Raw genomic sequence first — 13,118 nt, 5'->3', positions numbered from 1 at the left:
AAGAGGATGGTTTTTTCCAGGCACAACGGAGGAGAGGAAGTTATGCAAGGATTATGCTAGCATAACATGGTATATCAAAAATAGGGGTGTATCATAGGCTACAACTTGAAGACACCACCTCAACCCACCACCAGAATATTTATTTGTTTGTTTGCTTATTTTTTGTTAATTTGCATTCCGCCCTTTCCCGCAAGCGGGCTCAGGGCGGATCACAACAAGAGTTAAAACAATTAAAGACTACAAGATAAAACTATAAAATACAATAAAACAAACAAGGGGAGGGACGGTGGCTCAGTGGCAGAGCATCTGCTTGGGAAGCAGAAGGTCCCAGGTTCAATCCCCGGCATCTCCAAAAAAGGGTCCAGGCAAATAGGTGTGAAAAACCTCAGCTTGAGACCCTGGAGAGCCGCTGCCAGTCTGAGAAGACAATACTGACTTTGATGGGCCAAGGGTCTGATTCAGTAGAAGGCAGCTTCATATGTTCATATGTTCAAACAACATATATCTCAAAGGCGGTGGTTCCCATAGGGCGCATTCTATATATCAGCAGGAGGCCCAGAGATAAATAATAAATTAAGATAAAATAATATAGCACCACAGCAGGCAAGGGAGGCCAAGCAGATGGAAATAAGGATGTCCGCTGACTCAACCGAAGGCCTGGTAGAACAGCTCCGTCTTGCAGGCCCTACGAAATGGCATCAAATCAGGCAGGGCCCGGATCTCCACAGGGAGCTGATTCCACCAGGCTGGGGCCAAGGCTGAAAAGGCCCTGGCCCTGGTCGAGGCAAGCCAAACATCCTTTGGGCCAGGGATGGTCAAAAGATGCTGCGAATCAGAACGCGGTGATCTCTGGGGCACATACAGGGAGAGGTGGTCTCGCAGGTACGGTGGTCCCAGGCCACGTAAGGCTTTAAATGTTAAGACCAAAACCTTGAAGCGGATCCGGTACTCTATTAGTAGCCGGTGCAATTGGAGCAGCACTGGCCGGATGCTTGCCCGTAGAGACAATGCAGTTACCAGCCGTGCACTGAACGAACAGGGCTGGTGGCAACTGCAAACAACAGTCAATGTCCCAATAATGACGTTTCAGCACAGACAACGTCACAGCAGCAGGAGAAAGGGTTAGAATCAGAGCCCGCTTCACCAATTTGCAACTAACTCAGAAGACATGGCTTGTCCTCCATGCCAAGGGCACGCTACATCACATCAACACACCGTCGATATGCTTCCTGGGACCTGTGTGGGGTAATTCTGCGGAGGAAGGTAAGGAGGAAATGGGAGGGCTGTAACATCTCACCCGCTTCTACCGCCTCCATTACCTGAATCAGCATCTTGCGCAGAAACGGCATGACGAATGCGGGGTTCATGCTGCTCAGTCGGCCCACGGTGCAGATGGCCAGTTCACGGATTTCAAACACCTGGTCATTCAGGGCTACAAAGAGAGCCTGCAAATTCTCAGCCTGGGCCAGGTGCGCATCAAACCGCTCGTCCAACGAAGCCAGCACGCAGTATCGGATGTCGGGGTCTGGAAAGAGAACACTACAATTGTGGGTGCTTGGAAGCATCGGATGGTACATGTATTATTATTATTATTAATTCAACTTAATGAATCTCCCTATCCCAGCTCGAACTGGGCTCAGGGCAATGTACAACATGCATTAAAACATTAATGCACAAGAACTACTAAACTGTAATACCCTGAAGAACTCGTCCAGGAGAATTACAGTTTGGCTTAGAACATAAGAACTCTTTCCCAGGGTCAGATCAAGGCTCATCACATTCAATGTTCTGTTTCCTACAAGAGCCAGGCAAACACACCAAGAAAGATTCAAGCTGGTTGTAATGCTGATGACCATCTAGTGTGGATTCCCGTCAACATCTGGTTACTCAAACAGCCTGCAGGTTCCTGACCGCTGTTAAAGCCTTAGTGAAGTAAGAGGAATTAAGGTGCGGAAGGGGGTGTGGTTCAGCAGCGGAACATCTGTTTGGTGCTCAGAGGCTGCAGGTTCAGTCCCTGGCATCTCCAGTTAAAGGACCAGGTGAGGGGAAAGATGCTTTTCTGCCTGAGACCCTGGAGACCCGCTGCCAGTCTGAGCAGACAATGCTGAGTTTGATGGACCAAGGGTCTGATGCAGTAGAAGGCAGCAGCATGTGTTCAAACCCATCCCCAACACACACATACACACGCTCTCTTTCCGCACTTACCTGGATCTGTGATCCCAACAACCAACAGTTTGCTGAGGACATCTGCCACCACCTGCACGGCAGTCTGGCTAACCACGTGGGCATGCCCACTGATCAGGTGAATGGATGGGGTCAGCAAGCGTGAGCATGTGCGAGCCGCCTCCATCCGGATCTCTTTGTGCTCACTGTTGAGGAAGTGATCAGCACAGTGCCGGACGAACTGGGTCAGAGAGTGGCCTGGAATTAAGTGGGGTGGGTCGAGAAGAAAGAAGAAGTTTTCCAGCTTGTCAGAAAAGGACTGCATCTCATTTCTCGAGGTTTTCAGAAATGAAACTAAGAACATGACCGTATGCACTGTATGCAAAATATTTATTTATATCCTGCCCTTCTCCTTAAGTGGTTTAGCTGAACGACAATACTTTAAACACTTTCAAAAACCCACAAAACATCCTCAGCAAAAATACGTTAGAACAAACACATTAAGAAACTGTCATATTTAAAACAATAATCACCTCGAAGTCAGATCTTTGAACGATAAAACTTCAGAGCGAAAAGTGATTAAATTAAAATCCCAGCAACAAATCAAAAATAAAAGGGGAAAGAGATCCACAGAAATATTATGTGGCCCACACACCAAAATGATAATAGCTCCTGGCTATACTTTTGCATAGAGAAAACTATCATGGCTATACTTTCACACAGAGGAAAATAAAAATGTTTTCTCTTGGCTCTCAAAGGACTTCAAACTTGGTGCCAGGGAGTTCCCATGTCTTGGTGCCTTCTTTGTGGTGGCACCATCCTTGCCAGTGACAGTGGGGGAACAGAGAAGAGAGCCCCTGAATATCTTAAGCTGCAGGCAGACAATACAGGAGAAGATCATTTTCCAGCCACTGCTGCAAATCAATGCAAGGGGATGCGGAAAACATGTCCCTCTAAAGAGAGCAACTCAGTGTCTGGAGGGGAGTAGAAAGACCAGCAGCATCAGGGGGATCAGCAACGAGCTCAGCATGGGGATGTGAGCCCCCCTCCGCCTGCCGCTGTCAGGAAAGAAAAGAACCCAGGAAGCCAGAGCCAGATGTCAACAGCAACCAATGCCTGAATTATGTGCTGCATCAGCAGCAACAAAAATAATACAATAGGTGCTGCTGGATTCTCTTAACACCTTTGATAAAGACCAACATGGCCGCAGTCTGATTAATTCCTGTAGTATTATTGAGAGCCCATCTGGTTGAAGAACAGGGTATAACTGAAGTTATAAAACTCATAGCTCATTCTCACAGGCTTTGCGTTCTGGATTTTTAAAACTGAACATCCTTGTGAGGGCAGAAAAGGTGAGATACGCATTTTGTAAAGTAAAATAAATACCCCCCAACCCAGTCTCTGAATATCCTGTTATTGCTGGAAACTACCGAGAGAAACGAGGAATGCTGGAAACAGGGCCGCCTCCTGAACAGAACAGGATTAGCCCAATGTTTCATTTTACACTTATGTAACCCAGGCAAAGTTCCCAATTCTTTTATTGAAAAAAGGGTATTTATTAAAGATGCAGGCAGAATTCATTTGGGGACAAGCTTCTGAGGACAGCACCGGCTCAGCGAATCCTGGCAGCCCTTTGTCTTTCTCAGAGGTTAAAAAATATGTGCTTCTTACCCGCATTGGGTTATGGGAGGATTTCAGGCTGTGGGGGAAGGAAGGGGAAGCATGAGGCAGCTATATTCCAGCCCAGCAGCGCATTAGAGACCAACACGATTTTCTTAGGATGAACTTTCAGGAGTCAAGGCTCCCACAGCTCCTGTTGGTCTTTTAAGGTGCTTCTGAACTTGTATCTAGCTCAGGGGTGGCCAAACTGTGGCTCAGGAGCCAGATGTGGCTCTTGAAGCCCCCACCAACCCTGCTGGCCAGTTTGGAGAAGGCAGTTCTCTCTTTAAAGCACTTCTCCAAGCCAAGCCTGCCAGCAGCTTGGAGAAGGAAATGAAAGTTAAAATTGTTTCTTTCCACCTCTCCTTCCCTCCCCATCAATTTTCCTGCCTTCCTTCCAGCTCTCAAACATCTGACATTCATGTCTTGTGGCTCTCAAACATCTGACATTTATTCTGTGGCTCTTACATTAAGAAAGTTTGGCCACTCCTGATCTAGCTGTTCTACTGCAAACCAGCACAGTTACCCTCTGGGGGGCGGGGGCAACAGTGGTAGGGCTTCTAGTGTCCTGGCCCCACTAGTGGACCTCCTGATGGCACCTGGGTTTTTTTTTTTGCCACTGTTTGACACAGAGTGGTGGACTGGATGGGCCATTGGCCTGATCCAACAGGGCTCCTCTTATGTTCTTATGTGACACAGAGTGTTGGACTGGATGGGCCATTGGCATGATCCAACATGGCTTCTCTTATGTTCTTATGTGACACAGTGTTGGACTGGATGGGCCATTGGCCTGATCCAACAGGGCTCTTCTTATGTTCTTATGTGACACAGAGTGTTGGACTGGATGGGCCATTGGCATGATCCAACATGGCTTCTCTTATGTTCTTCTGTGACACAGAGTGTTGGACTGGATGGGCCAGTGGCCTGATCCAACAGGGCTCCTCTTATGTTCTTGTGGCTGCCCCACCACCTCTCTCCTTCGCCGGGCATCTGTATGTGAACCTTCTCAGCCTCCTACCCCCAGGGAATGCCTTACCTTCAAACTCAAAGCTGCCGAGAGTGCGGAGTGCAAGCGTGATGCTGCCCACGTCGCTGGCCTCGGGGATGTTTGTGAGGCTGGGAGAAGCCAGCTGGTGAGCCAGGCCCTTGGGCATGCCCGGGTGGCGCAAGGGCTTGTGCATGAGGACCAGGGACAACATCTTCAGCAGCCCATCCTGGATCTCCTTCTTCAGCTGCGGGATCTGGCGACTCAAGTCATACAGCACGGCTGTCAAAGCGGGGCTGAGGGCAAGAAATAAACCCGTGTGGGTTACTTTGGGCGGACAAGATTTTTCCTGTGCACCTCCCAGCCCTTAGCCAGACCTGATTCTCAGAGACGGTTGGCCTGTGCCTAGTCTGTGCCACTTCAGACTGTGCATGCGTGGGGGGTGGTCCTCCATACAGACAAAATCCGCCCCACAAAAAACATAGCGAAGCGAGGAGAAGGCTAAACGACAGCCTCTCCCTCTGACATGCCAGTTTTCTGTGCGGAGGGCTATGAGAGACGGATAATTTAATCATGTTGACCAATCTACTGACAATCTGGGTACAAGACTAGACACAAGCTGGCCAATGCAGTGAGAACAGTACAGGAGCTAAAAGGGAAACAGCAACGGGAGTGCAAGAATTGAGCCCAGATATCTGAGAAGGGAGCTTGGACTCTCAAAAGTTTATAGCCTGGGAACCTTGCTGATTTTTACGGTACTATTGGACTTGAATCTTGCTTTTCTTCAGCAGAACAACACGGTCTGAAACTAGCCATGGGGGTGTAGCTCTCACATTAAACAGGGCTCTCTTCAGCCCTCCTGCATTCACCTTTCTACTCAAGCTCTCTAATCCACACCAACCACCCCGCCCTTGGAACTGACCTTTACTCTTTTGACCAGTTACTACTACCTGCTTGATTTTTCAAGTGCCCACATCCCCGCTATCCAGTTCACTCACGAGGGGTCAAAATTTGGAGTACTGATGGGTGCTAGTTGGTAACATGCCTGGATTTTGACTGGCGACAAGCATTTCTTCTCATTGCTAAGGTGTGAACAGGACCAATTCGATTGAGAATGCCCTTAAACAATCTCTAGTAGGATTTAAAACTCTCATTCCTTTGAGTCTACAAGCGGCTGCTTCTCTCTCACCCTCTTACAACAAATGCCCAATTCTAGGAAGCCAAAAGAACCTTTGAACCTTCCTGCCTTTCACGATCAGACAATAATTCAGACCCAAAGCTTGGGCATAATCCCATTTTAGTGGACAAACTCCTGGAAGAGGGTGGAGAGAAGACAAAGGGAAATAATTCAGCTCTCCAATTCTCCTCTCAGTGGTTTGGGGGGGTGGGGAGTATTTGCCTGCTTAGGCATTTCCTTCACAAGAGGTATTTCAAGCACTAGAAGCAGACAAAGAGACTTTCTTAGGAATTTGCGTGGAATTTTATAAATTCTTCAAATACCAACAAACGCAGCTTCAAACCAACATAAGCGAAGCTGATCGTTTCACCAGAGAGCAGCAGCTCCCTCAGCACTTATAAGCCACCCCTTGAACCTTGGCCAGATGTGTGCAGACAGTAACTAAGCAATCTGGGTGGCAAAGAAAAGCTGGCACAAACATTTTAATTTGATCAAGCACCTGTGCCTGGCTCACCAGTTGTCTCAGCTGGGACTTACAGGTCTCCATCCTTCTCAGGTTAACAGACGCTGCCACTCTTTAAGGTGAAAACTCTCCCCCTTCTCCCCCTCCCCCGCAGTTAGACAGCTCAGGAGTCTGTGTTGGTCACTTAGTGGAGGAGAGGGGTCCTTTGCACATACCCCCATTCACCTTTCTTGCTTGAACTGCCTACTTTCACTAAGTTCTTCATTTATTTAAACACCTCTAGCACGGAGTGGGTCATTCATTCCTATCCTGGGCTTGTGTTGCATTATGGTTTAGATTGACGCGTTGACCCCTTGCACAAACAGCAGGCTGAATAGATTATTTCCATATTCCTCACAGCCTGCCCTAAAACATACATAACAGCTACCGTCCCCTGGTGACAGACATTTCAAAATATTCTTATCTTGTAGTTTTCATAACAGGAGTGACTCTGCTGAGTGCGGAAGCCTAGAAAGTCTGCTTGCAAGCTCTTCACAGCTCTCAGCAATGCTTCACTATTGTTATTGGGTTTGTTTGTTTTCAAGTTGGTGTGTTTTCCATAGCTCCATGCAGCATGCCCTGTTACCATGCACACTAGAGATGCATGCTTTCAACCACTATGCACAAACAGAAGGGATCTGGCAGCCAATTATGGTTTCCTAGCATATGTTCACTGTGTTTACATACAAGTTACCACTTCAAGAAGAGGCATGCAGAAGACTTGCTGGAAACGAAGCTGCTGTAAGATTCTCTGCAAACCCTACTTGGTGATCACTTAGGAAGGGAACTGTAGAGGCAAGAGCACCACACAGTGGTCTATGGAGGTAACTGAGAGTCCTACCTCAGTCCCACGGCCAGCATGGGTTCCAGAAGCTCCTTGATGTCTTGCTGGATGGAGGGCCCCATTGCACGAGCCAGCATACTGATGCAGGTGAAGACAGTGGCATCCACCTGCACCGACTTCTGCCTCCTGCAGAGATGCATCAGAATTACAGTTCAACTTGAGAGAAAGTTACATGACATCCACATGACATCCACTGACCATCTTTCTTTAAACAAAGGCTCCCCAAGGAGATACAGCTGCTAAGAACAAGCTGGAATCTCCCAGCCCAATTCTAGTTTAGGTGCTACTCAACTAAGTTGATCAGCCAAAGTTCAGTATTAAGAGGACATATTTGACATATAAAATCCCAGATTAAACCTCTATATGGAAAAACAAAACAGGAAGGAAAAAAACCCCTAGTCATAAGGCTGAAAAATCAAAAAACAAAAGCCATGCAACTTAGGTCACCATCTTCATCAGAATGGAGGTTGTAAAAAAAAGGGGGAGGAGGGAGAAGAAAAAAGTCTTTCAGGACAGATCTTAAGGTCCTTTGCTTGCAACCTGGGTACAGGATGCTCTACCGACAGCACAGGGCACAGGTAGTATCAGGTTGTGCCCTTGATGCTGTCTGAAGAAGCGGGAAAAGATGGAAGCTGCATTGTATGGTCCGCTGGTCCCTCTGGGATCAGTCACAAGAATGCTAAACACATCAGGAAGCTCTCCAGGCTTTTGCAGACACTCACTTGTGGGCAAAGTCCTTTGGCGGGAGGGCGGCCTTTATGATTTCTAAGACCTTGGGCAGGTAAACCTGGAATTCCGACCGGACAGCCACAGAAAGCAAGCCCAGGGCCTGGAAAGCTGCAGTTCGCTCCTTCTCTTTCTTCACACAGCTCAAGACATGGTTCATGGTGTCTGGAAGGTAGTGGTCAGCTGGTAGAAAACAAAAGGAAAAAGAGGGAGAAGAACATGAGAAAAATTAATCTCAGCCCTTAATTTGTTTTCAAAAACCTTCCTCAAAGTCACATCTTCAAGTCAATGGTAGAAAAACTAATGGGTTGAAATTAAATCAGAAGAGTTTTCAACTAAACTTTAAGAACTTCCTGACAGAGCGGTTCCTCAATGGAACAGACTTCCTCCTTGGGAGGTGGGGCTCTCCTTCCTTGGAGGTTTTTAAACAGAGGCTAGATGGCCATCTGACAGCAATGAGGATCCTGTGAATTTAGAGGGAGGTGTTTGTGAGTTTAGAGGGATTCCTCAGTGGAACAGGCTTCCTCCTTGGGAGGTGGTGGGCTCTCCTTCCTTGGAGATTTTTAAACAGAGGCTAGATGGCCATCGGACAGCAGTGCTGATCCTGTGAACTTAGAGGGAGATATTTGTGAATTTCCTGCATTGTGCAGGGGGTTGGACTAGATGACCCTGGAGGTCCCTTCCGACTCTATGATTCTAAAAAGCCCTGTATGGTGATGGGAAGCACCCATAGCCATTCTTTGCCAGCCTGCCAGTCAGCTGAGGGAAACCTGCTCTAGCTAAGACTTCAGAGATTCTGGTTCCAGAGATGAAAATAACTGTAGAAACTGAGGCTTCTATTGTTCTGCCTGCAGGTAACACTGCGATTAGGACATATTTTATGTTCTCTAAAGAACAGCGATTGTCCCCTCTCCATAGCATCTCTCTTTTTTTGACCCGTTTCACCTGGGAATTTTGTACCTGTGAAAGCAGAAGGCCGGAAAGCAGCCAGCCGTGGCAGCAAGCTGAGGACTGTCATTTGGATCAGAGAGTTCTTGCTACTTCGACACTTTAGAACCCAGTAGCACACCTGAAAAACAGAAGAGCAACATCCGAAGGAGTTCTTACAACAGCCCAGTTCTCACAAACAGTGAATGAGATGGAAAACCCTTCTCTGTACCGGATCCCTTCCGGCTGCAAGCTGCAACCAGTGTGACTGATCACTCCTCCAATAAAGAACAGAAATGTAGCACACCAGGGAGAACTGTAAGGATCCTTCTTCTTCTGGGATGCAGGAACATTAATTTGTGCCTGGCCCCCACCTCTAGTCTGAGCCTGCCTTGGCGGGGAGGGCGGGGTATAAATAAAAACTTATTATTATTATTATTATAAGTGGTATACTTCAGAAACAGGCTTATCATCCCATCAGTTGCTTGCAAGAATTAGCCCCAATTTCCAAGTCTCTGCTATCTCATGTGATTCATTCATATTCACTACAGCTGCAAGGCAGGGAGGAAGCATTCCCGTCAAGGGATTTATTGGAATAAACAAGATCTCCCCTTCAGCTTGTGTGGAGAGCTACAGCCAGCAGCCGACTGGCCTTCTTGAAAACCTCAATGGGTAGAAGAGGCAGACAGGATTACATTTTGGTTACTAAAATGTCCTGGAAGTGAGCCAGGTTCAGTAGCCCTGCAAGGCCCATCCAGCTAAGCCCCAGGCCACAGTGACCACGAGAACTGCGGGCTCACTTGTCCCATCCTCCTATGTTGTCCCCAGTCAAGCTACCCCTGCAGGGGCTGCCTGTGAGGTGGGGCTTGGCTTGCTCCCAGCAGCCCTCCAGGGCAGAGGCTCAATGGTAACTGTCCTGGCAAATCCAAAAGTCAATCTGCCGTAATGTCAGGCAGTCCCCACCAAGATGCAGTGCCCAATACTTGGTCCTATATGGCCGAGGACCTGCCTACTTGAGGGACCGTCTCTCCCCATATGAACCCCAGAGAGCGCTGAGGTCAGCTGGAAAGAACCAGCTGAATATCCCTGGGCCAAGAGAGGCCAGATTGAAGACCACCCGGGATCGGGCCTTCTCCATTGCAGCCCCACTGCTGTGGAATCAACTCCCGGAGGAGGTACGGGCCCTGCGATGTTTAGACCAATTCCGCAGGGCCTGTAAGACCTACCTCTTCAAAACAGCCTTCACCTAATGCCGAATTAAGAAAATCTCGCTGGACATATTTTAGTCACTGAATTTTATTAAAGACCTAAGTTACAGCACTACAATGTTAATTTTAATGTAAGTTGTTAATGTTTTAATGTTGATTTTATAACTGTAATTGCATTTACTATGTATGGTTTTATTGTATATTATATTCATATGTTGTGAGCCGCCCTGAGCCTGCCCTGACGGGGAGGGCGGGATACAAATAAAAAGTATTATTATTATATTATTATTGTTTTCCCCTTTTGACGGAGCATGGGAGGGAACGAAAAAAAGGCATCAAGTGCATTGCTTTAACTTAGAGGACCGAATATTAGCCAAGCAGGGCTCCAAGCCCTAATCACCAAGTAATAATAATAATAATAATAATAATAATAATAATAAACTTTTATTTGTATCCCGCCCTCCCCGCCGAAGCAGGCTCAGGGCGGCTAACAAGACATGGTATAACCATGATTTGCATAAAACAATTTTAAAATACAGTTAATAAATACATTTAAAAGAAGGTTACATAAAAAGTTAAAACTACAATAAATTAAGGTGCTATGTTCAATAGATGTATTCCGATGGCTAGATATCACTTTCAGGGCTCCTTATATGCTTGCAGAAAGAGGGTGGTTTTGCAAGCCCTGCGGAACTGATTAAAGTCCCGCAGGGCTCGCACTTCCTCCGGTAGTTGATTCCACCAGTGGGGGGCCATTACGGAGAAGGCCTGCTCCCTCGTTACTTTCAGTTTGGCCTCCTTTGGTCCAGGGATCCTTAAAAGGCTTTGGGAGCTAGATCTTAGTGCTCTCTGGGGAACGTGTGGGGAGAGGCGGTCCCTAAAGTAGGCAGGTCCTCGGCCATATAGGGCTTTAAAGATAATGACCAGCACCTTGTAGCGAACTCGGAATATAATTGGAAGCCAGTGCAGTTCCTTCAGCCCAGGCCGCACGCGTTCCCACCGAGGTAGTCCCAGTAGCAGCAAAGTAGGGTTTGCAGGGAATCTTACAGCAACTAGCTCTGGGAAACCACAGTGAAGTAACCTCAGCTCCCTCATTGTGGCTTCCCGGGACAGATGAAGCGGAAGACAACACACTAAACCTTGCAAGCAGCTGTCTATTTACGTAGCGACATTCTTAAACGAACTTCAGGCTGATGTTGTGTTTTATACTGAGTTAAGTGTCTTAACTATAATAGCACCCTTGCTAATGTTCATGTGACTGAAATGCCAATAAAGGTAACTGAACTGAACTAAACCTTGCTCTCTATCATGGACTTTATCTACAGGGAGCTTTTCAAGAGTACTTGCTAGCTGCAGCTTGGGAGCAAGGGGCGGTTGGTGGAAAGTCTGTCAGTTCACCTGGTCGAACTTCTCTTCCATCAGTTCTCTGCAGCACCGGCTCTCTACCAAGGTTGTCTTAGCTGGGATGGGCGATGCGCCAAAGCCCACGATTCCCTGGTGCGGGCTGTACCCCAGCAACCCCATCAAAGCATTCGACTGCTGGGGCTGGACAGACTGGAAGCTGGCAAAGGGAGTGATGTGGCGAGGTTTGGTCCCAAAGCCCAGCAGGTCTTTGCAGTACTTATCATGCACCAACTGCTGCTGTGTGATCTCCTCCATCTCCTCTCGAAGACGCTGGTGGAAAGAAGGCAAAGGATGCTTAGGAGAAAGGCCACTCCAAGAAACCTCCTCAAGGCAGCAAGTTCCCTTTGCATGGAAGGTCCATAAGAAGAGCCCGGCTGGACCAGGCTACAGGTGTGTCTGACCCAACATCTTTGCTTCCAAATAAGGGCCAGAAGATGCCTGCTTTCAGGAAGCCCACTCAGGCACTGTGATATGACAACTTTCCAGCAACATCCGCTTCCTCACCAAGTGGCATTCAGAGACGCGCTTCTTCAGAACATGGAGGTACTTACCACCTTGCAGCTATTGGGATCAGCAGCAACTGACAGAGGCTTCTCTTCCACCACCAAATGAATCCTAAATATGTACCCCACTCCGTGCACTCAGGGCCAGAACAGATGCCATCATCTGGTTATCTGTGGGGCCGGATGCCACCCCTACTGTTAACTCACCTCTCCCTCCATGCTGCTGATTCTCACCAACTCGTTAAGGATCAGTAAGGCACCATGGATCCGATCATCCCGATTCATACCCTTCTCTTTGGCCACAGTCTCATCAAAGCCCTTCTCAGCTTCCTCGTATGTTTGCTGAATGAATATTATTCACTGTTAATAATGATAACACTTTGGAACATAGATACAGAATATAAACATGCTCCTGCGCCAACAGTTCTGGCTTCTCATTGCTCTGCCAGCCCCTAACAACTTCTGGATCTTGATTGAACTGTCCAGCTTATTGTTACTGGGCCATGCTTCCAGGACAGAAGCCCTTATGATTGGGCAAAGACGCCATGATGCTCAACAATTAAGAGGCTCAAAAAGGTTGGGGACTCCTGCTCCAGAACAACCAGGGACCGCCCCCCCCACCACCACCACTTGTCTCCTCCAGAGAAAAATAAGATCTCCACCCCTTTTGGGGGAAAACCGATTCCTCCTTATCCCAGGTCAAACTTTCAGTGCTTAGAAAGAACAGAGCAGATTCTCGATGGAAGGAGCCATCCTACGCTGGCTACAATCCTATGTACATTCACCTGTGAATTATGTCCTACTCAATTTAGTGGTATTTTATTCCAAGTAAACTTACAAAGGATGGTTTCAGAGAGTAGTCATGTTGGTATGCAGGAGACTAGCTATATTTGAGCACCTCTGAGATCAACAAAAATTTCAGGGAATACGCTTTCAAAAGTTCTTGAAAAGCTCTTCGTCAGGTAGCTGACAAGGGTAGCACTGATTCTAAAGTTAACAGCCCCCAAATCTTGTTGGTCT

General features: G+C 47.5%; 1 protein-coding gene across 2 annotated transcripts in view; it reads right to left on the bottom strand.

Moving 5' to 3' along the window:
• The window catches only part of MTOR (mechanistic target of rapamycin kinase), a 137,594-nt gene that overhangs the window by 114,481 nt on the left and 9,995 nt on the right, over nt 1-13,118 (bottom strand). For both annotated transcript variants that reach the window (XM_060259562.1, XM_060259563.1), the window contains exons 6-13: nt 12,306-12,440; nt 11,590-11,865; nt 9,017-9,125; nt 8,053-8,239; nt 7,328-7,456; nt 4,859-5,103; nt 2,206-2,421; nt 1,320-1,525 (exon numbers count right to left, since the gene is read on the bottom strand). In XM_060259562.1, coding sequence (XP_060115545.1) covers nt 1,320-1,525; nt 2,206-2,421; nt 4,859-5,103; nt 7,328-7,456; nt 8,053-8,239; nt 9,017-9,125; nt 11,590-11,865; nt 12,306-12,440 — 1,503 coding nt within the window. The remainder of the gene's footprint in view (nt 1-1,319; nt 1,526-2,205; nt 2,422-4,858; nt 5,104-7,327; nt 7,457-8,052; nt 8,240-9,016; nt 9,126-11,589; nt 11,866-12,305; nt 12,441-13,118) is intronic.

The sequence above is a fragment of the Heteronotia binoei genome, chromosome 18 (assembly GCF_032191835.1).
Source record: "Heteronotia binoei isolate CCM8104 ecotype False Entrance Well chromosome 18, APGP_CSIRO_Hbin_v1, whole genome shotgun sequence".
In the NCBI taxonomy this organism is placed as follows: domain Eukaryota; kingdom Metazoa; phylum Chordata; class Lepidosauria; order Squamata; family Gekkonidae; genus Heteronotia; species Heteronotia binoei.
The sequence above is the reverse complement of the archived record's forward strand: the minus strand, read 5'-3'. Positions and strand labels throughout refer to the sequence as shown.